The sequence below is a fragment of the Phacochoerus africanus genome, chromosome 9, assembly GCF_016906955.1.
Source record: "Phacochoerus africanus isolate WHEZ1 chromosome 9, ROS_Pafr_v1, whole genome shotgun sequence".
In the NCBI taxonomy this organism is placed as follows: Eukaryota; Metazoa; Chordata; class Mammalia; order Artiodactyla; family Suidae; genus Phacochoerus; species Phacochoerus africanus.
Window position 1 is genome coordinate 78,063,930 of NC_062552.1, and position 24,553 is coordinate 78,088,482.

Genomic DNA, 24,553 nt, shown 5'->3' on the forward strand with positions numbered 1-24,553 from the left:
CGAGTCTACACCACAGCTCAAGGCAACGCCAGATCCTTAGCCCACTGAGTGAGACCAGGTATCGAACCCTCATGGTACCTAGTCGGATTCGTTTCCACTGCGCCCTGACGGGAACTCCAAGAACTTAATTCTGTTAGACTTTAACCCCAGTTCCCACCACTATGGAGTATATGAAACAGTACTATTTGAGAATAGATGTCATTTCACCAAGACACATACCCAGAGCAAAAATTCAGAAGAGAATAAAAACTAAAGAAAATCCCTAAGGAGACAAACACTGATGGGATGGGCAGTTTAAAAAAAAAAAAAGGAAAAGGGGATCAGAAAAACCTCAAAGTGTAGTCCAGAGTGTATATGGCAAATCAGAAATGACTGGTATTCTGAAATAGAAGGAAAGAGGAGTTTCAAGAAGGAAGGAATGTCCAACAGAGCAATTGCTGAAGAAATGTTATCCAGTGAGATGATGACTAAAGGTGTCTACCAGTTTTTAGCAGCATAAAGATCATGATTTGAGTCTTCCAGCAGAAGCTCAACTGTAGTAGAGATAAGACAAAGGAGAAGAAAATTTGAGTACAGAAATCTCTTTCCAGAGGTTGTATTGTGAAGGGAAAGAAAGAGACACTGTATTGACTAGACAAAGATTTGAGGTGCTAATAGTAGGGTTTTTAAAGACTGGGATATATTTACATGTTTTGGAAAAGATCTATAAGTAATGGATCAAAGTTCTGAAGAGACAGGTAGGATGGAATATGAAACTCAGGTAGGAGGAGTAAGTTTTGGTAAGAGGAGAAATAGTTCTTTCCAATTTCATTAGAATGAAGGGGAAAAGAATTGGTTTGGATTTGTCTTATTTCAAGGTGTGATGGCAGAAAATGAAACATCTATTAGTTTCTAGTGGAATCACTTTTTTTGTTTGTTTGTTTTTAATCAATAGAAATTAAGTGCTTCCCAAGAAAGTGAATAGCGGAGGTCCTGGCTTAGGAAGTCCTTGCAGTGTGAGAAGATTTGGTATAGTCACTGTAGGACTTGACCACTGCAGAGAAAAAGACTACTTTCCTGGCAACACCATCAGTCTAGTTAGTGTTGAAGATGACAACGGGTTTCAATGTCCCCAATTTTGTATCTGTGTGATATTCTCGAACTCTGCTTATCAAATATACATTGTAAGAATGCAAGTATTGATCTATGATTGGGAATTAATAAGATCACAGATTTGACACAGAAATGGGGCAAGAGCAAGGAGGTTTACAACTAAAGACTCATTGAATGGGGGCCAGGTTTTGGATATTGTAGATAAGGAAACAAAAGGTAGGAAGCCTCTGAGAAATAAGATGACAGTAAAGGGATCAGGGGACTACATAATCATGAACAGTCGAAGAGCAAGTGCAGTACAAGTAACTGAGTATAAGAACGTGAGGATGCAAGGATTTAGAGAGGAGGTAAGTTGTCAGAGGTGGAGAAGCATCTAACTGGAGACTTGTCATCAGATCTTTCTAGCATGTGGCTGTGGGAGTTAATGACTGAAGGGGATTCTAATTAATAGTCTTCAAGGATAATCTTTTTGGCCAATTCATGGCATGTGTAAGTTCCCAGGCCAGGGATGGAACCCTCACCACAGCAGTAAATAAAGCCACATAAGTAACAACACCGGATCCTGAACCTGTTTGAGCCAAGGAATTCCCCATGTGCACATTAAGCTCATGTGGTATTTTAGGTTACAGGAGAATCTTCTCTGTTAACATCCTCAATATATAAGGAAGAGTGTTTGATGTTTATAAAAATGAGATTGAAAAAAGGAATAAGGAACAGTAGGGGTGAAAGGCAAAGCCTCAAAGGAGCAAAGACCAAGAATCTGGGTTTTCTTAGGGGGCAATAGTGAAGAGAATGCTGCTCCTAGCTCAAAATCGGATGCGTTTTAGATGAGATAGAATGAGAAACAGCCCCAAGAGAAAGGAACTGTATCCCAAACAGTCAGATTTCGGTTAAGGTATGAGGAACTAATTTTCACAGCGTTATTGAAAGTTTGTTTCCAGTAGACTGGGAATTTAGGAGCCAAAGTGAAAGTGTTTCATGGAAGAGCACGAGGCAGTTGGGTAGCATAGAAAATGAAACAGGGTCATCCTCCTTGGTGAATCATTCCTCTCTGGAAGGAGTCAATCACAGGTACAACTGAATGTGCTTTCAAGGGTCCTAGTGCAGAGGAACATGGCCAGAATCAGCTCATCAGACCAGCCAGTGCTCAAGTCACTCAGCAGATGTCATAAATCAGTAAATGGTGGCTATTCAGTTGGCTTCAGCTCCCATATGCTATGTGACATGACATGCTACTGCAAAATCTGTGTGTGTGTCTATTTATAGATGGAAGCACTAGAGAAAAACCATCTCTACCTCACATTCCGAGGGCACACCTGGAGAACAATCCCCAAAGTCCTGCTATCACTGCATTCACTGCTTATAAATAATGGCCCAGGTCTCTGCAATGAAAGGCTGTAATGTGCTGGAAGACTTTGGACTATTTATCTAGGTTGACTGTGACTCCTCTTCCTTGGTTTCCTATCTACTGATAACTGAAGTCTCTGACCCCTCTTTCTTTCTGAACATTGTCCCTCATCCCTCTCTTCTCTTGCCTCCTTGTCTAATAGGGAATCTAAGGACAATCATCCCCAAGCTCTTTTAAAAATGCCATCAGTCAACAACTTCCTCACTCTCTTCCATTTCACCTGCCTGCCAAATCCAAAGACGGGATGAACTCCCTTGTCTGCTATTACAGCCACCTGGAACCCTGCACTAGACTGTGGGATAGTGAATGATGGCAAAGCTGTTGGCTAATCTTATTGATCACATAACACACTGCAGTGCTATGGAAAGCCCTTTAATGTTTAAGGCTATGGAAAGTACTATCTATTGACTACAAATAGATTTACTTCTTTATCCTGATTAACAGAATCCCGATATTCTTTTAGTTAGCAATGTTCCTAGACAAAAAATATACACCTCCCCCAGACTTTCACAGCTTGGGTCCACCATGTACTCTGTCATGATTAACAGGGTGTAAGTATCCTGAGCGATTCATTGTTTTTTCCTAATCAATAGAATTTTCCACTTTTTCTAATAATCCAAACTGTCAACATCTTGGTGCCTCGATTCTACATACTAAAGGTCAAAAGTTCTTTGTATACCAAATAGAGGGAAAAGACCATTACCATATTTCCATATGGCATATGGAAGTTCCTGGGCCAGGGGGTCAAATCAGAGCAGCAGCTGCTGGCCTATGCCGCTTCCAGAGCAACACTGATCAGAGCCACATGTGCAAACTACACCACAGCTTGTGGCAACGCCAAGCCTTGACCCACTGAGCAAGGCCAAGGATCCAACTGGCATCCTCACAGAGACTATGTCAAGTTCTTAACCCACTGAGCTACAATGGGAACTCTGATGCTTGTTTAATTTTTGTGATCTTACCCATACATTTCAGGGCCAAAAAAGGAAAACTAGGATGAAAACAGCTGAAATTTTAGCTTTAGTTCCTATATCACCTTATAATTAATAGGAGCCATTTTATTATTTGAGTTTTTATTCAAATATAATACCCATATAAGAAAATGTGATATATTCTAAGGGTACAGGCTGAAAATTTTTCACGAAATTGACACCCTTATAACCAGCATCCAGAAGAAGAAACAACTTTACCAACACTTAAGAGCTCCTTTTATGATATTGTCCCATGCTTAATAATATTCTGACTTTTACAAGTGTAAATTAGTTATGTCTGTTTATGTACCTTATAAGAATGACGTGTTTATTGGCCATTTGAATAACTTCTTTGTAAAATGCCTCTGAAAGACTTCTGCTTTGTCTATCAGTTTGCTTGTTTTCTTGTTGATTAGAAGATGTTATTAAACCAAAATGAGTCCTTTTTGATTAATATCTACTGCAAATATCTCCTACTCACTGGCCATCCTTTTAATTACTGAAATAATTCAATTTTAATGACATTTTTAATAAAGTCCAGTTTTGCTGTTTAGACATATTTTCATCTTGTTTAAGAAATGTGAAAAAAAAAAAAAAGGAGTTCCCGTCATGGCGCCGTGGTTAATGAATCTGACTAGGAACCATGAGGTTGCGGGTTCGGTCCCTGCCCTTGCTCAGTGGGTGAACGATCCGGCGTTGCCGTGAGCTGTGGTGTAGTTTGCAGACGCGGCTCGGATCCCGCGTTGCTGTGGCTCTGGCATAGGCTGGTGGCTACAGCTCCGATTCAACCCCTGGCCTGGGAACCTCCATATGCCGCAGGAGCAGCCCAAGAAATAGCAAAAAGACCAAAAAAAAAAAAAAAGAAAAGAAAAGAAATGTGTATCTAACACAAAATATTGAATACGTTCTGTACTTTTTCTACAAGCTGTATATGTTATTCTTACATTCAGATCTGCCCTCTCTCTGACTGCTATTTATATACAATCTTGAGACCATGACACATTTTTCCATATGACAAATTATTGGATGCTACTTACTGAAAGAAATTCTTTATCCTTGACATGTAATGCAAATGTTTTCCCATTTTTATTGCAGTAACTTTTTAGTATTTTTTTATCACAAAATTTTATTTTGGAGTTCCCATCGTGGCGCGGTGGAAATGAATCCCACTAAGAACCATGAGGTCGTGGGTTCGATCGCTGGCCTTGTTCAGTGGGTTAGGGATCTGGCATTGCCATGAGCTGTGGTTTAGTTAGCAGATGTGGCTCGGATCTGGCGTTGCTGTGGCTGTGGCATAGGCCAGCCGTTGTAGCTCCAATCCGACCCCTAGCCTGGGAACCCCCTCCATGTGCCACAGGTGTGGCCCTAAAAAGCAACAAAAGAAAACAAAATAACAAAAAAAAATTTATTTTGCCTCTCATCTCCACTGCTCATGTCATTCTCCTTCATTTCAGGTTTCCCTCTGCTTTACAATTTTTTCTTTATGTTTTACTGTCACCAGTTACTTATTACATTGAGGATGCTATTCTCTGAATTTTGTTCCAATTACTAAAATGTATTCTTTTCAGAAGTTTTCTTCTCTTTGTGCTCAGGATTTTTTCCCATTTTGTTTGTTTCTTACAACATTATTACATCTTATCTACTTCAGGTGGCAAGTTAATTTGAAAACTCTCTTAGTATGTTGCCCATTTCATGCAATGCTGGTGGAACAAATTAGACATTCTTCTAACTTTAGATTCAAACTCTGAGATCTGCTTAAAACATAGAATTTGTGAAACATTAGACTCCTCAGTGTGCACCGCTAACAGTTTCTTGAATTTCTCAGACAAGGACAATGGGAGCGAGGGTGAAATGAAGGAGATACAGCCTGGGCATTCACCTTTGCTCTCCCTGAGTCTTCTATGATGAGAAGATGTGAGTTTTGCTTAGAAAAAGCAAAAAGGAAAAATTCATTATAGACACAGGATTTCTACGCAATTAAAAATAAGTTAATATTAACTTGATTTTTGTTTCTTTCCAAAAACAGCAAACAAACAAACAAACAAACAAACAAAAACCCCATTTCATCAAAAATATACATATTCTGGCTAGCAAGAAAAACAAATCAGGTTGTTCTCAGAGAAAGAGTAATTTGTTCCTGGTAAGTGGAACAACAGGAATCATACACCATTCAGAGTCTGCACTTGCTGTGGGCCCAGATAAAAGAAGCTTTTGGGCCAAGGAGAATTAATTGGATTTTCCTCAATTTTTATGTTGAGACAAACACACTGAAACCAGTGTTTTATTGACTTGAGGAGGAGCTATAATAAATTATTAATGCATCTTCACCTTATTGCTGTGTAAAGTCATGATTCTTAGTCTCCCCGTAATTCCTGTCTGCCATATCAACCAAAGAAGCACAGATTCCTCATCCTCTCTTTATTTTTTACCTGTATTCTTACCCTTTACTTTTCCTCCTTTTTCCTCTTTTCTTCTTGGTCTCTGACTCTCACTCTAGATGGCTCTAGGTTTGCTCTCAGTGATGCTGCCCTCCCTTCACCCCCATCCTTGTCACCAGAGATATACTGCGCAGGTGCAGCCCATCTGTCCCACTGTGGGTCTCTGGGTGCAGTAGTACACAGCAGTGTCTCTCAGTGTAACCCAGGGCAGGATCAAGGTGCTGGACTTTCTGTCTGTGCTATGGTCAAAGAGGCCATGCTGTTGGTCACATTGCTTTGTAAGCCATGAATGATGTGCTGTGGACTCTGATTGGGATTTTGCCGATACCAATGTATATAGTCAGCTCCACTGATGGTAGAGTGGTTACAAGGCAGCTTTACGTCTTCTCCTTCAGCACAGTCTGTGGAGTTTAGCTGAGTGATCTGAGCGTCAATCATAGACCCTAATGAGTCAAGAAATTAAAATTAGCTCCTGAACACAAATCAATGTAACTCTATAGACCAAGGACATAATGCTCCCATAACTCTCTGGTACTACCCATTACTCTGGTGTTTTTATCTATGTTCTCCAAAAATGTACTTGGCGTTCATTACAGAGACCAAGGACATATGCCAAGAATGGCTCTGTAACATGGCTCCTTGGCTCAATATATGCAGAGACTTCTTCCAACATGGATACTGCTAAGGACTCTGCTGAGATCGGGGCTATGAGTGAACCTGTCATTTAGAATTTCGTCCTCCCTAGAAAATCCCTAGATCAGGTCTCACTTCCATCCCTAGCATGCTGAATAAAGCACAGGGAGAACAAATGACCCTTCATGGTCCCTTGGATTCAAAGCCTTCCCTTGTAGACACAGAACACTCACCCAGGGTCAGAAACACAGTGACTCCAGTCACCAGCCTCATACTTCAAGGACAAGCCAAGACCGTGGGCTCAGAGCTAGTCTTGGTGTCTGATGCTAGGCTTCAAGTTTCCAGAGAACAGAAGCAACAACTGCTACTAAGGACTTACCACCAGGGCAGCTACCACTGTGTTGTGTCCAAGACCTTCTCAGCCAATGACAGTGCAGTTCCTTGTCTGGGTCCTCCTCCCCTGTCTTCGTCATGTCCCCAGAAGAATATCAAATAGCCATTCCCATCTCACAGGGTGCCCACTGCCGTCATCTGTGAAGTTTAAAGTCTGGCTCTGGTTGGGGAACTCCAAGCACAATGATATGTTCATCCAGATATATTTTTGAGCTATTTGTTCCTTAAAGAAATGGGCTGATGCTCCGTGGAGCTTGTGGAAAGCATTGATTAACCTCATGAAATTGCACTGAGCTCTGAGTTATAAGGAGATGAAAATTCCCATTCCCATTCCAGAAAATGAACGTGCGATTCCAAAGTAGTCAGTGACAGGCTTGACAGGGGTGGGGGCAGGAAATTAATAACATTAAGACTAAAAGCTACACGTCCTGGAGCTCCAGGTTCTTATAAAGGTCCCTGGAATCACGCATCCACAACATCTAGATAAACATTTCTCCGTGTACCTGTTCTTGATACAGTAACTGATGACATGGAGAGTGTTCACCTCATCCTCCTCGAAGACTGATCCTTCATCCTCATGTCTCCATGTTCATGGTTGCAGGTGCTGTGCACCAAGGATGCTGAGGCAGAGAGAAAAGACAGGAGGGAAAGAAAACAAAGCAGGGAGGGAGGAGGTGGGTGGCGATGATAGAAAAATTTAGGGGAGGGAAGAAAAAAGACCATAAGGAATAGGGAAGGTAAGGGACTATCAGGGTAGGGAAAGAGAAAGCAGTGTTTATGGAGGTACCTGGAAAGGGTTTAACTACTGGGCTAAAGGCCCTGAGTTCTTTTTGTTTGTTTTGTTTTGTTTTGTTTTTTGTCTTTTTATGGCCTTACCCACGGCATAGGGAGATTCCTGGGCTAGGGGTCAAATTGGAGTTACTGTTGCTGGCCTACACCACGGCCACAGCAACATGGGATCCGAGCCGCATCTGAGACCTACATCACACGCCAGATCCTTCACCCCACTGAGCAAGGCCAGGGATCAAACCCGCATTCTCATGGATACAAGTTGGGTGCGTTAACTGCTGAGCACAACGGGAACTCCAGAGCCCCTGAATCCTTGACCACACACACTCAATGAGGGATTATAAAGTACAAGTTGTCTTAAGAGGAAGAAAGTATGTCATTTTTCCTTTTTCTTGGAACATCCATAGAACACATAACCTTTCTTTCTCCCAGAAGAGAATGCTGTTTCCAGATGAAGCAGCCCCCTCTTGAATAAATGAACTGCAGCGCTAAACCCAGGGCAAAAGTCAGTCAGCAATCTTTTCAAAGACTCTTCAGATTTGAAAGTAAACATCTTACTTGTAATACCTTTTTACTCATCTGTGTTTTCTTGTTCCTGTAACACCGCACAGAAGGTTTTAATTGTTTTTATTGCTTTATTTCACTCAAATGATTCTCAGTTGTTGGCTTCTCTTTCAATTTTCCCTTTCTGTCTAAACTTCTCATATTTAAAGTTTAGTTTAAAAGCCCATATTATGCAATGTTTATAAGAGAGGTTGGTACAGACTGGACACTCAAGAATTACCTGTTCCTGAAGGAGTACCTCAGTTGTTATTTATGAATTTTGTGGAAGAATTTATGCTGAGCAACTCTTTAAATAATTCTAAAAACAATCTCCCAGTTTTATGGAAGATATATGAAATAAATGACACCAACAGGACAAATACATGGTTATATTTGTGGACAAAATGCAAGAACAGACAACAAACTTCCTGCCTAGGATGGAGGAAAATTAGACTGAATTAGACATTTACAGGAGTAAATGTCATGGTAATCATGCTTTATTCACTTAATAAGTATTCATAAATATTCACCGGGAGCCTGTTCTGTGGCAAACACACACACACAAACACACACAGATAAGCCAACAAGTACTACTGCTGAAAGTATTTAAACAGGTAAAAACGTATAATATTATTATGTTAGCAAAATGCAGGAAAAAAGTAATTAACAGTAACTTTTTTGATTACTGATTTCTTTCCCTTTATTTCTTAGAGGATGCTCAAAACCACTACAAAGTGTCATTTTAAATAATAACTGGAAAACAAAAATACTCTTTATGAAGAATCTAAACCGTGTTTGTCTAGTCTATTGGCTCTTTTCAGAGCTTTGAATTTTAGAGGGTCATATCTCTAAAACTATATGAAATGAGGTTATCTTTCTTTGCTTGATGAAAACCAAAATAACGTACATAAACTTTTCAGAAAATTGAGAGAATCTGACAAAATGCTAACACCTCTGCATGATGGGTACTCTCAAAAATCCAGAAATAGAAGAGAAATTCCTGGATCTGATAAAGGCTATCAATGAAGAAGATATTACAAGTCCTTCTCTATAGGGTCACAAACAAGACAGGTAGACTATCACTACTCCACGTCACTGTCCTACCAGAGGGCCTGGCATCAAATGAGGAGAAAACATAAAATGAAGTAAGTTTGAAGATTGAGAAGTAAACCATTTTTATCCAGAGGTATGAACATTTGCAGAAAATAAAAAAGTACGTCTAAACAAACCAAAAGAACTAGTACTAATAGATGAATTAACAGGGTCGCTAAACATAGAAATCAATTTTATTTCTACATTCTAGTCAAAAGCATTAGAAAGTACAATCAAAATGCCATTTATCAAATGCTTGGGGACTAATTTAATACAAGGCATGCAAGTCCTCTACAAAAATTTTAACCTTAATAAAAGAAATTAGAGAGGACGTATGTTAAAAAAAGAGAATATCACATGAATCTAAAGACTTTGTGTGTTGAGATACCTATTGTCCTAAATGAATCCATAAATTCAACACAATCCCAATCAAATCACTAGCAACCTTTTTTGTGTTAGAAGCTAATTCTCTAACTCACATGAATGTGCAAAGACCTCACATAAGCCTTGAATAATAAGAAGAAAGCATGACTTGCATTTCCAGATTTCAAAAATATATGAAGCTCACACATCTGTGATTTTGAAGCTCCGAGGAGAGACCACGTGCAGGGGCCATGATCATCCCTGAGTACGGCTACAGTGAGAGATGAGCCTGGCCCTCTGTGTGCAGCGGAGCCCTTGACACGTGAGTCAGTGATTTGAGGGGTTCCAGGGCTGTGGGGCCCCCAGAAGTCACATGAAGCAGACGTACCATGAGATAATGAAACAGTAGCTGTTTGAAGCCACTGAGTTTTGGGGTGCTTTGTGATGCTGCAAAACCCAATGCCTCTGAAGTCCTGTAAAGGAGTCTTGCTGAGGACTTGAGAGAAACTGGCAAGAATAAAACTGCTTTTCTCCTCTCTCTGATTTCTGATTATCTCTGATATCGGGACCTGGAACATCTGTCTGTCTCACTAGACTTCATTTCACAGATGGCTGATATGGCCATAGCACTCCTGCCCTGGCACAGAAGAGGAGCTGGTGATGGGAGCCTGGGGCCCCCACGGCACAGGAGCCAGTGGCTGGATGCTCAGGTTGGGGCCCTACAGAAAACAGGGAGATGTAAGCTTTTCTTGTCCAAGGTGATTTGTATATTTCACCCATTCTTCTCACTCCATGTGACTAAACTCTAAAAAATGAGGGGCCATTTAAAAGGTCATGCCTGTATCTCTATGAATAATCAAAATTTAACAGACTATTTTCAATTTCAGATCCATTTGAGAAGCCAAGAAAATTTCCTTAGTTATGCATGACTTTAATTTTCTGGTAAGGACTCCAAATGAACATCCCCCTCATGTTTATAACAGTAGATTTTCCAAATTATGTGCCACTGCATCCAGGAATTGATTACGTGTGTGGGAAGAGCCTTATCCCATCACCTTGAAGGCAAGCAAGAGGCCCAGGGAACTTGCAGTCATGAATCCGTTTGAAGCAGCACTCTACATGATGGGCTGTGTAAACATCATCGGTTTCTATATGTTCAATGTTGTGAAAAGGCTGTGAAGCATTGTGTGGCAGCAATGCCCAGAGGAGCCATATTTCATCCTTGCTGTTTTTCTCTGCCTTTTGTTTCTACCAATCCAGAGGTAGCTAAAGCCAGAGATCATTACTGATAGTATTAAGAAATTTCCTTCCTCGGTCTTTCTGTCAATAATGTAGGATACTCAGCTTGGAAGTTGACCAGCACCTCTTCTTTGGTGTTGTTTTACACCATTGACCTTAGTGTACAGGGAACTACAGGTTCTCCTCACTCAGTCCCGTGCTATACCTTCCGCTTCTACACACCGTCACAACCACTCCCCGTCTGATGATAAGTAGATGCATTGCATCCTTGTAAATAACCTTTGAAAAATAAATCTGTATCTCTCAAACGGTTTTAGTCTGAGGGATTTGTGTGCCATCCAAAGTTGTTTTTATACCATGTATTATTTCTTCCGAAATGTTAGGTAGTGGTAGTAGTAATATTAAAAACAACAAACCTACAAAAAAAGAGATCAGTGGGGGAGGGGAGAACACAATGGCAACATGATTTAAGAAGCTGGACAGGAGCTGGATAACTAGTTACTAATGTAGATGTTGGGAGAAAACCGAAACTGAAACTATTAGATGAAGATGACCTGAAGCAAGTTAATTCATGTAGACAAAACTCAGAAAGGCTCCAGAATTAGAGGCTTTTAGAGTACTAATGGGGTATTAAGCTGGTGGGGGATCTGGAAACCTACAAAATGAGCGCAGCACCAGATATTCAACTAGACCATAGACCTGGAAATTAGGAAGCAAGAGACTTAGATCCTAGAATTCGGTTGCTCATCCAACATCACAATCCCAGTAAAATTGGAGGATAGACCAAGTTTAGCATGAACTTCCCCAGCCAATCGGATATCAAAAGTGATGTGCAAAGGGCCCCATAGGAGAAGAAATGAAATACAGATGTCCATGTACCAGGAAGATTGAACTAAAGCAAAAGCAAAATCCCCAATGAGTTAAATGAGGCAGAATTGAGTGTTATGGTATGAAATATGCAGATTTCCATGCCAGGTGAGTGAGAAGGTACTACACATGTTCTTGTGCTGCCTTCATGCATGCAAAGAAATACGACTGAAAAACGAGCTCTTAGGATGTAGCAACAGTGAGGAGTCAATATTACCCCAGTTTAACCAGATTGTTTTAGGTAGTTTGAGTTCATCTGATAGGTTCATTTAGTTCACTTGGGATCATGGCAAAAGAGGAAGCCAGGAATCTGGCTCGATGATGTGGCCAGTATACTGGTGGGAGTCAAGGTTAGTGATGTTCAGTAACCGTCCCACTGTTGAGGGAGCTGCAGTGACTGGAAAGCCTGTTTGTCTATGTCTGCATTTCCCCTGATTATGAACACTTTTTTTTTTTTTTTTTTTGCTTTTTAGAGCCACACCTGTGGCATAGGAAGTTCCCAGGCTAGGGGTTGACCCAGAGCTGAAACTGCTGGCCTCCACCACAGCCACAGCAATGCTGGATCCAAGCTGCATATGTGATCTACACCACAGCTCACAGCAATGCCAGATAATTAACCCTCTGAGCGAGGCCAGGGATCAAACCCATGTCCTCATGGATACTGGTCAGATTTATTTCAGCTGTGCCCTAACGGGAACTTCTGATTATTGAAAACATTTTGATGCATGGAATCTGCTTTTCCACCCCACACATGGCTCTTCATCAGCTGGTACCAGAGCAGCTCCAGGCAGGGGTCTGGGTGGGGCTGCAGGTGCCTGGGAAGCCCTGAGTGGAGGCACAGAGGTCAGTGGCTGAGTTTTCAGGCTGGGATCCTGTGATGCACATGCAGCTGTAACCCTCCTTTGCATTCAGACAGACTCAGGCTCATCTTTCCTCCTTCCCGCCCCCATTTAAAGTCATTACAAAGAGGTTCTTGGGGCTTTGAGCAGGTCCCCCTCTGTTCCAGTGTAAAGCATAGAAAGAGCTGGAAGGGAAATTGCATGTGAAATTGGTGCTCTCTCCTTCCTGAGCATGCAGAGACGGCGGACCAGATTCCACACTCCAGAGGCTGCTCAGTCCTGTTCAGGAAGACAGGGTCACACATAGAAACTGATCTCTGTACAGAGTGTTCATTCTCTCCACACATCCCCAGACAGAACCTCGAGGTGCCTGGCTGCATCCTCTTCCTTCCCCATCCCCACCCAGACTGTTCACAGTTGCTTTGGCAGTGCCTGGACTCATGGCCAAGATGAAGCCAGAGGATTAGCACAGATGCTGACAAAGGATTCCTCTCCATTTATCCTGACTAAATATCCTCAGTAAAAGAACACTCTGGAGCCTAGACCTGTGCAATATTTTTTTTCTCCATAAAACAAGTTTCTGCATCTGGTTTAAGCCAATCAGAGACAAGACCACATAAACATCCTAGAAAGACTCAAAGCCTAAGATGAAAGAACTAGGGAAATGATTTTTATGATGGTTCCAGATAACTAGACCTAGGTGTGTAATGTGAGCATATTTAAGTGATACTGCCACTTTAAATTATCTTGGGGCAAGCTTTCAAATTTAGACAAGCTTACATGTGTTCTGTATAATTGACTTAAAGTCAAAAATTCAAGACTGAGAATGTATTAGTAGAAAGTTACTCAGGACACCTGCTCCACATGACATAGAAGGAACTTTTATTTAAAAAGAAATCTTCTTATCCAGACCACAGATGAAGCAACCACAGGACAACCACTTCTTGTCTGGGGTCTGCAGGTGTGCATTTCAGCTGGGTCCTGCAGCAGGGGGGCTCTCTCTTATTGAGCTCTGGAGTTTTTGTTTAGCTTTTCCTATTACTTCAAGCACTGTGAGTTCCCGGAGAGCACAGAAGTATGTAGCAGAATCTTTCAGCTGTAAGGCTGAAATGGTGAGGCTGATGGATTTTTGTGCTTTCTGGAAGTTTACGGAGTAGCGGCCATCCCTTGCATTTGAGCTATCAGAATGCTGATGAATAAGGAAAGTCATCTCTCCACTGGGAGGCTGTTTATACCAAAAAAGGTTATACTTGAGCCAGGTCCAACCTATTTCGTAGCGACAGTTTAGGGTGACTGCCTCCCCTACTTGACTGAACACAGCTGGCTGGTCTTGAGTAACTTCCTGGGTCACACCGGATCCTGCAGGAAAAATCAGAAAACAGAGATAAGCAGTGAATAAAATAATGGAGGAATTAGACTACTTTAGGACCCAAAGACAAGCCCAGTTGAAATCATAACATGCCTGCTTTCCTGCCATCCCCCTTCCTCCCCAAGTCCACATGAAGCACCCGGGCCTGTGTGCAGTCCTTTCCCCCTGAACCTTCCCCCCATGTGTGGGACCATCCCTACCAGAGAAGACGGAGGCCAGGAAGAGCCAGAGCAGGCTGGAGAGCGGCATGTGGCACGGATTCCCCTGCGCAAGTGTGTTTTGTTGTGCCTCAGACTGAGCGTTCAGTGTCTTGGAGTGTCTGGCAGCTCATATACCTAGTCCCTGGGTTCCTGTGTGACTCCCCCAGACAGGAAGCCGGGCTTGTTATGTTCATAGCCCACGTGTCATATGCACAGATGAGAAAAGTCTGGCTCCCCACAAACCTTCACTTGGTCTACTTATCTTTCCCAGGTCATTATGTTAGGCAGGTCCTGAAAAAGGGCATGGGAAAAGCACCTGGTATTAATAATTTGAGCTGAGGGGAAGTGAAGACTAAACAAGATGATATACATTGGTAATTATTCCACAGAAAAATTTTACTAACTTATTGAAAATAGATTAGTATAAGCTATGAACCCTTCCGGTGATCTACGTACTTCATTTAGTCTGTATTTACTTTGGCTTTCTTGGTGAAAGACAGTCTTATCCAAATAAATAAATGTATCTCTTTTTTACTGGTTTCTAGGGCTCTCCTTAGGTCTTTCTATAAAAAGTTCCTTCAATATCAAATGATAAAAAATCATTCCTTCTGATTTTCAGAATCTATTCAGTTTATGTTTATATGAAATTATTACAGGAATAAAACATTATTCTTTGGACATCTGACACTGAGTCTTATTTATGAGATTCTGAAGACGATCAGGATAGTCAGTCCAGTTGCCTCCACAAGTAGAATTGTACTTATTAGATCATATTTCCTAGAATTGTCCTGATGTCTCATTTTCTATCCCATTGGCCCCAAACATTGAGTCTCACTTGTTATTGGCTTGTTATTTTTCTCTTTGTAAAATAAAGTCAAGAGGAGCATGCCAGATCTTTGTGTGACACAGAGCTACAATGCACTCCCACAAAACGTGATATCTATAGGCTGCAAACACACAGTACATGTGTAAACTGTCACATAATTGGGTAGAATATAGCTGTCAATCTTCTATTTGGTTTCATTGTTTTAATGGATGAATTACTATTAAAAAAAAAAAAAACAAAAAACAGGGAGTTCCTGTCGTGGCACAGTGGTTAATGAATCCGACTAGGAACCATGAGGTGGCGGGTTCGGTCCCTGCCCTTGCTCAGTGGGTTAACGATCCGGCGTTGCCCTGAGCTGTGGTGTAGGTTGCAGACGTGGCTCGGATCCCACGTTGCTGTGGCTCTGGCATAGGCTGGTGGCTACAGCTCTGATTCAACCCCTAGCCTGGGAACCTCCATATGCCGAGGGAGCGGCCCAAGAAATAGCAACAACAACAACAACAAAAAAAGACAAAAAGACAAAAAAAAACAAAGGCAAAGAAACAACTGGAAATGATATAACAGACAAGGTCTCTAAAAACAGCCAGTCCCTTGATTTTAAGGTCAAAATAACTCACTAATGAGTGGTGCATGGAGGAGAGTTGATATTTAGTGAGACATCTCTTCCCCTGTTCCATTTCACCCCTGAAGAGCTTAGGGCAGCAGATGTTTGCCATTACATGTAACTAAGCAGAGGAGACCATAAATGGCATCCTAGGCAACAGCATATTATAAAATATATATGTGAATATAATAATTACATATACATATACATCAGGAAATTGATAGTCATGAAATTTTTTTGAATAGAGAATTTACTGTGATTCACCAGTTTTTATAAGTTCCTGGGCTAGGGGCTGAATCAGAACTACAGCTGGAGCCTACACCAGAGTCACAGCCAGCAATGGATCTAAGCCCCATCTGCAATCTTCACCACAGTCTATGAAAACACTGAATACTTAACCCACTGAAGAAGGCTGGGGTTCTATACCCTCATGGACACTATGTCAGGTTCCTAAACCACTCAGCTACAGTGGTAACTCATATACACTCTTTTTTTGATGCATAATTCTATCAGATTTGTCACATGTAGAGGCTCTTGTAACTGCCACCGAAATCAAGAGGCAGAACAGTTCCATCATCCTCAAAAAAACACCCTTTGCACACCTTCCCCACCTCTGCAATTTCCGATAACCCTTGGCAACTACTGCTCTCCTTTTCATCTCTAGATCTCGTCCTTTTGAGAATGTTGTGTAAGTAAAATCATACACTATGAATGGGATCATGATCATCCAATATGTGTAATCATGCACTGTGGAGCCTCCTAAGATTGACCTTTTTTCCACTGTGAGCACGTCCCTGAGATCCATCCAGCTTATTGCATGTATCAGTAGTTGCTTCCTTTTGATCACTACAGACTATTCCCAACCAGTGATGGTCCCACATGATTATTGACCTTACGGTGGAAAGAAAGTTCTATGCATTCAGTTGAAATCATGCTTTGAATTTTGATCTTTCTTTGCCTTTGAACTGATATCAAAAATAAGTTTCCTCAACTTATGTGACTTGATTCTATGATCTTACTCAGTGGCATACACTTGTTTAATGATGTTCTTTTCTTACTCCCTTATCCTTGTAGTATCTACACAAGGTTTTCTTTTATATTCCTTGTATGTATAATTTGTGTTTTCCCCCTTTTATTCCATTGATAACTCCTTGAATAATTCTAGTTAGGCATATATCAATTTTATTAATCATTTTAAGAAAATTAACTTTGTATTTCCTGATTATCTCTATTTGTGTTTTCTTAAAGATTTGCCAATTTGAATTTTTAATTTTTCCTTCTTTTAGGTTATGTTGGGTTTTATCTGTTCTTTTTCTATCTTCTTTCCTTAAAAGATGTAGATAATTGTTTGTCAACCTTTTTTCTTTGGTAATAGGAGTACTTAAAACATAAATTCCCTTCCATGTATTATTTTAGCTATGTCACATCCTTATTTGTATGTATATGTTCTCACTGCATTTTCTTTAAAATATACTCAAATAGCCATTGTAATTGCTTCTTTAACCTATGAGTTATTTTAAAAACTTAGTGTCTAAATTCCAAATATTTGGGAGTTTCTAGAGATATCATTTTGCAATTGATTTTCTAAATCAGTTCCACTTTTGGTCAAGGAAAACTTCTGCATGATTTCAGTTTTTTAAAAAATGTATTGTGGGAGTTCCCTTCGTGGCTCAGCAATTAATGAACCCGAATAGGATCTGTGAGGATGAGGGTTTGATCTTTGGCCTTGTTCAGTGGGTTAAAGATCCAGCATTGCCATGACCTGTGGTGTAGGTCACAGACTAGGATCCTGCATTGCTGTGGCTGTGGTGTAGCCCAGCAGCTGTAACTCTGACTCGACCCCTAGCCTGGGAACCTCCAAATGCTGTGAGTGTGGCTCTAAAATAGCAAAGAAAAAAATGTATTGTGAGTTCTTTCTGACCAAATGGTGTGTATGTCTGTGCGGGTGGTTGTGTGTGTGACTGTTTCATCTACACAGCAGGGTTTGGCTGGAGCCTCAGCTACAGGTTGGGTACAGGCTGCAGGTGCCTGGAGAGCATTTGCACTTGCTGCACAGAAAGTAGGTGGCTGAGTCTCCAGGCTGGGAAGCCTTTATGTGCAAGGACACATGTTTTGGCACTTTGACTGAGGGAAACTCAATCTTCCACCTTCCTTTTCATTTACACCTGACCTCATGGTGATCAATAATGCAGGTCCTTTGCCAGATATTGCTGGTACCATGGGAAGTAGTTGAAGGCACTGTTCTCATAAGTACAGTTCAGAATTGAAATGTCTCCTTCCTGGACTGTCAAAGGTTGAGAGCTCTGTTTCACCTGCTGTTGATCCCTTTTTTCCTTCTGTTGGCTGCTCACCCCTGTTTAAAGAGATAAAATATCATCAGGTCCCCACATTGATATTTCCTTTTTAAAGTTTCTACTTGCATGAATTTTTCTTATTCTCCCCAATTGATGACGTATTCTAAGGGTTCTTCTCCACAACTCACAGCCTAGTTTGAAGCCACAGAACCAAAAATGATGCTCCCAGAATCTTGTCCATGTTCCTGGCACCAAAGCTCAGTGAAACTTCTGGTCTTCTGTGACACCTCAGGTCAACTTCTGGTCTTCTCAGCGAGTTAGAGCTCTGACTTAAATTCACATCTGCTATAATTCTTTCAACAGGCCCCACCCTCTCACAAGTACTTTCACCTAAAGCTATTTTTCACAAAGCAAACACTTCCCCAGTTTGCTCTTAGGACTGCTGAAAATTATTTTCATTGAAAATCAGAAATCCCCTCCTTACACATGGATAATGATCAATTTAGAGATTCTCGTTCTCATTCCTCATCTTCTTTTTCCTAACCTCCTAGAAGGTTAAAAATCATATATCATGACAGCTTGATTGATTTTTTTTTTTTTTGCTTTTTAGAGTTGCACCCTAAAAAGTTAAGTTCCATGAAGGCAAAAGCAACACATCCTCCCTCTGATCTGACCCACGTTCTTAGCTTGTCATGGTATATTATGCCCATTTTGCGACCTCAATAGACTTTTGCTACTCTTTGTAAAAAAAAAAAAAAAAAAAAATCCAAAAAACAAAAACACCTCCTCTCCATGCTAATCATGTAGCTTCATGGGAGTTCCTCTCTTCCCCACTGTAAAATAATATTTTCCCTATTAAGAGATCAAACCATCCTGGGAGTTCCCAGACTAGGGATCAAATCAGAGCTACAGGTACCAGTTTATGCCAGAGCCACGGCAACTTGAGATCCCCTACCCACTAAGGAAGGCCAGGATTGAACCCGCATCCTCATGGATACTGAGGGGATCCACGAAGGGAACTCCCTCACAATGGATATCATCCAAAAACAAGAAAGAACAAGTGTTGATGAGGATGTGGAGAAAGGGATCCTTTGGACACTCTTGGTGGTAATGGAAGTTGGTGCAGCTTCCGTAGAAAACAATATGGAGATTCTCCCCAAACTGAAAAAAGCATGACTTCTCCAGCCTCAAGTCCTGTCTTCCCTCAACTGCCTGGAAAGGGGTAGCACCTTTTGCAGGAAAGCAGAGAGGGAATGTGGATCCTACTTGGCTTTGAGGGTAGAAGTGGGGAAAATAACAGTACAGAACAGATAATGTTTTTTCAAAGGAATTAAAAATAGAATGACCAGCAGCAATCCACTCCTGAGTACTTATTTAAAGAAAACAAAAGAACTATTTTAAAAAATTATATGCACTCCAATGTTCATAGAAGCAACATTTACATGGCCAAAATATTGAAGACATCTCAGTGTTCATTAATAACATATATATATCATCTTACATGTATAATATATATATGTATATATAAAACTCAGACATCAAAAAGAATGAAATCTTGCCATTTGGGACAACATGGATTGACTTGGAGAGTATTATACTTATTGAAATAAATTAGTAAGAAAGACAAATATGGTATATACTGTATGTTTTAATACATACATGGACTCTTCAAAGTAACACAAATAAATATAACAAAATAGAAACAAACTCAAACGTAGTGAAAGTACTGGTGGTTACTGGATGGGAAAAGAGTGGGTATAAGGGAGAAATAGGTGAAGGGAATTAAGAGGTACCAACTTCCAGTTATAAACAAATAAATTTGAATTTTGTAATGTATAGCACAGGGAATGTGATCAGTGTTTATAATAATCTGGTATGGTGTCTAATTTATAAAAATATCAAATTGTTATGCTATGCATCTGACACTAACATAGCAATATGTCAATTATACTTTACTTTTAAAGGTTTTTTTGCTTTTTTTTTTTTTTTTGTCTTTTCTAGAGCTGCTCCCTCAGCATATGGAGGTTCCCAGGCTAGGGGTCTAATTGGAGCTGTAGCTGCCAGCCTACACCACAGCCACAGCAACGCCCGGATCCTTTAACCCACTGAACAAGGCCAAGGACCGAACCTGCAACCCCATGGTTCCTAGTCGGATTCATTAACCACTGCGCCACAACAGGAACTCCTTTAATTTTAAAGGTTTTAATTAGATAAAGTTAAAATGTGACTTTGTGTGGCAAAAGGGGTTGGTATGTTATGTGATAATTTGAAGGGTATCGATATGAATTAGGCTGTATTCTCTGGGTAGGCCTTAACTTTAATCACAAGTGTCCTTTGCTGACCTGAGACAAAAAGACATATTCTCTAGGAAAGATGCATGTGTTGGGATCAGCAAAGGACTGCAATTTGGGGTCTGCAACCATGGCTAGTGACTTGCAAGTCCCCACATGGCAAGGGGAGGGAAAATGCTTGAATAGAGAGGAAAAGGAGGCTGGAGGGCTGGAGTAAGTAGAGTCCAAGGGCTGAGTCCATGGCTGAGTCTTTGCCAGGAAAGAAGGGGAGTCTTCATCTTCCCTCTGAGCTCTGCTATCTTCACAGGGTGTGAGGACTCCCCCTTGTCTCCTCTTTTTAACAGAGGTTTCTGCTTATTTATTCATTTATTTTACATCTTCTGAGACAGAGCAGAAGGATATTTGATTTCCAGAAGAGGAAGGAGCTGTGGTGGAAGGAAGAGTGATTCAAGAAGGGGTCAGGAGCCAAGGAATCCAGGTGGCCTCCAGAAGCTAGAAAAGGCCAGGAAATGGATTCTCCCTTAGGGCCTCTGGAAGGGAATCAGGCCTGCCAAGACCTTGCCTGGAGCCAGTGAAACTGATGTCAGATTCTTGCATCCAGAACAGTAAGAGAAAGAATTTGTTTTAAATGACCAGGTTCATATACAAACATTGAGCCCATATATTATGTTTGCTTTTGCAGCACTAGCAGGATGGGATGGGAGGATTTGCAATTGCCCTTTTGGGACACAGCGTGGTGAGGCAAGCCCTGAACATTCTTGAGGCACCCAACTGAGCTGGATAACATCTTCTTAGTGTTATTTTTCTTTCTCTTTCTTTTCCGCTTTTTACGATTTTGTAGTTGTGTACACCGTGGTTAAATACTCGCTTTACTTCTGTATTTTTATCACAGATTTCAAGTTAGAAGTTTCTAGAGCAGAAGGAGATACAGATTGGGAAGGGAGTAAAAGACCAAAGTCCCAAATCTGTAGGGCCAAAAAGTGCTTGTAGTTAAAAGGTTACCAGTGTAGGTGAGGAATAATGAGAAATGTGAATGCCCTGTGGTGGGACTGTGGCTGGGAGGAGGGGCTGAGCCCCGTGGAGTGTTCCTGTACAGGCTGCAGGTGCCTGTGGAGTGCTGTGCTCCCCAGCACAGAGGTACGTGGCTGAGTCTGTGATCTGCGCAGAGGGAAATGTGCAATGAGCTGCGGCGTTCTGTAGTGACTGTCGTGGCATTTAATCTTCCATTCTGCTTGGTCCCTGAAGGAATGGAAAACAAGTGGACCAGGCTGCCATTTCGGTACTGACGATACCACTGCACGTTGGTCACAATGGTGAAAAATTGCACCAGAGTGTGGAGCTGGCTCCCTCCTGGAGACTCAGGGCTGGGGGACGCTGCTCCACATCCACTCCTTTCACACCTGATGGGAAACAGAGAGATAGTCACAGGTGAGGGTCCCTGTAACTCCTACAAAACCCTGAAAGTGCCCTTCTGGAAGATGAGAAGGATAAAAAGTGTGCAGGACTTTGTCATCCTTCCCCCAACCCCCTCAACAGTACAGCAGCTGCTCAGTCCTTGAGATTCCCTGGGGGCAGCCTCAACTCACAGCAAACCTGGGCCAACAGAAGCCCCAGCACAGTGCCTGCTAGCTGCTTCATGTATGCTTTCCACTTCTTGCTGGGACATTTTCACATAAGATATTACTTAGCTAAATAAAACCCCTGGGCAATGAGTGTCATGACTTGATCTGGTAATTGTTCCTGTTCTGCAGCCAATCATTTTCCCCAACAAACCCCTCCTTGAGCCCACACTTGGTGACAGGAAGCCCCACCCTCCTGCCTCAACCCACTTAGAATGGGCTGGGGCAGTATGGGGTAAGAGTAGGAAAAAAGGAAAGTCATTATTGATGACTTGAGGGACATTTTCTAAGAACATTTCAGAGAAGCAGACTCTGATTGGGAATTGGGAGGATTTTGGAGACACAAAAGTAAAAACTAATTATCCTGCTCCATCTTTCCTCTCAGATGGCATGGTAGTAAGTAGATTCTTACAGGATGAAATTCCATTTCCCAGGACTTGCAGGAGGATCCATGTTACTGCTTCTCATATGTACACCTCTGTGGCTCTGACGGTGCCTCATGAACCAGCACAGTATCAGCAGTTGCTCCTGTTGACTGGAAAACTCTGTCTTTAACACTATTTCTTTTAAATTATATGTATTCTAAACTTGATCTGCATAAAGAGCGGTATTGTTTATTTTAGCCAGTAGATGGATTTTGAGACTGGAATTGTAAAACAGTTTATTTTTTCTTAAACACCCGTAATTTAAAAATAAATTTTAACTAAAATTTCACTTTCAAATACATTTTAATTACACTTTTTTGTATTTTACTTTTCAACTTTAGTAGTTTAAAAGAAAAATAAGTGGGTTTTTTTGAAATCATTATGAAAAAAATGTAGTTTGTACTCCTATCACAGACTCTATAGATAAAAAATCTTCCTCTGTAGATAGATTTGGAAGCAAAAGGGATGGAAATGAGGATCTGCATATTTTCACTGAAGGTCACAGTAAAGTGAAAGTGCAGATACTGAAGATCAGATGGGTAGTTCAAGAATGCTGCAAATATTCACTAAAGGCACTATGAGAAATAATGTAGAAAAACAAAGATGATGAGTAATCAATAATTATTACTGGTCACACAGTAGGTATTAGAGAACTGGAATTAGAATAGAGAAAAGAGGCGAGACATAACCTGGGTGGGTCACTAGAACCACAACCCAAGATTCCACTTGAAACTTTGGCAAGACGTTGGTTTGAGTTAGAATGCCTGTTACAGGGGACCACTGGATAAAGAAAGCTGTTTTTCCTTTTTATATATTGTCTGGACATAGCAGAAGAGATAAGGAAGTCCCACTATAGGTTGGAATTGCACTTCAGCTCCAGGGGGGCTCCTTCATAGACAGTGATGTGGCCATCGGGCTGGTCACTGACTGAGCTCCAGTTCTTCTTGAAAAAAATCAATGATGAATCACTGAAAGTAGGTCAGACCTACTGTAATGAGACTGGGTCTCTATTCAGATTCCAACCAGGACATTGTTTCTTCTACAGAGACAGGAGCACGGACTACAATGTTACTTTACTTCCTATGAAGAGTATTGGGAGCAGCAGGGAGGTGATTGAGGAGGTGGCTGGCAGGGGAAGAAGCTGAAAGCCATATGCGGGGAAAGTCTTCCTGGAGGATCAGGAAGGAATGTGCCCCAGTGGGCTGAGTCCTTGTAACTGGAAAACCTGAGATTCAAGACATCCCTGCTAGGCAGGTTCTAGACTGTTAATAAGATAGGCTTCCTTGACAAGGCCTGCTCCTATGTTGAGCCTGTTCAGAATGTGCCCCTCGGTGAGCTGTGAGCCAAGAAGCTCATAGGAAGGAGGTAGAACTTTCTTAGAGGTGACATTTTCCAGTTGTATTGCAACATCACCCTCTGGAGGCAACGAAAGGAAAAAATTGAGCCTTGAGGCTTTTGTGCCCCCATCTCCTTCCTGCTTCTATCTAGGCTGAATTACTTAGCATTCTAATGTGATGACAGTATTTCAGGGGTTTGCTTATTAAGAGGCTCTTTTAATACTATGAATTAAGTACCACTATTAATCCTCTGAAGAAAATCCCCCTCATGTTTTACATGAGGAAAGCAAAGCAAGGAAGAATGTGTGTAATTTGTTGAAAGTCAAACAGTAAGGGAAAACTGCAATTTTGCCATTGGTATGATTCAGAATCTGTGTCATTGACCACTGATAATTTAACACAATGGCCTTTAGTTTAGATACTCTGCATCCCCCTATTGGAGGGAGATCATTTTCTTTTGAAAGTAAATGATTGTCATACGACACACGAGTATTAGAACCTAATTCTGTTAGACTAAGCCCAGTTCCTTACCTACTACGTTATCTATGATGCAGCACTACTCTTTGAGAATGGAGATAATTTCACCAAGATATAACTGGAGCAAAATTCCGAAGAGACCAGATATGCAGGAAAATGTCCAAGGAAACCAAAAGCTGATTTGAGAAATTATCAGAAAGCAATCAGAAATGGCTGGTGTTGTGAAAGAGTCTGGACAGAGAATTTCAAGAAGGAAGAAATCCCAACAGAACAGTTGCAGAAGAAATGTCTGTCCAAGTGAGATGATGACTGAAAGGCGTCTATTGATTCTTAGCAGCACAAAAGATCATGATTTGAGTTTTCAGCAGAAGCTCAACTGTAGTAGAGATGAGACAAAGGCGAAGAAAATTTGAATATAAAATCTTTCCCAGGAATTCCTGTCAT

The 24,553-nt window shown here is 41.2% G+C and overlaps 2 pseudogenes and 1 gene segment (V, D, J or C); all 3 read right to left on the bottom strand.

The window, feature by feature from the left end:
- Positions 1 to 13,637: 13,637 nt before the first annotated feature.
- On the bottom strand, positions 13,638 to 14,400 carry LOC125136655 (T cell receptor delta variable 1-like). The segment is given in 2 exon segments: positions 13,638 to 14,026; positions 14,237 to 14,400. Coding segments are annotated over 2 exon segments (438 nt in total).
- Positions 14,401 to 17,662: 3,262 nt separating this feature from the next.
- On the bottom strand, positions 17,663 to 18,201 carry LOC125136656 (T cell receptor alpha variable 23/delta variable 6-like; annotated as a pseudogene).
- Positions 18,202 to 21,241: 3,040 nt separating this feature from the next.
- LOC125136657 (T cell receptor alpha variable 22-like) lies at positions 21,242 to 21,889 on the bottom strand (annotated as a pseudogene).
- Positions 21,890 to 24,553: the final 2,664 nt, after the last annotated feature.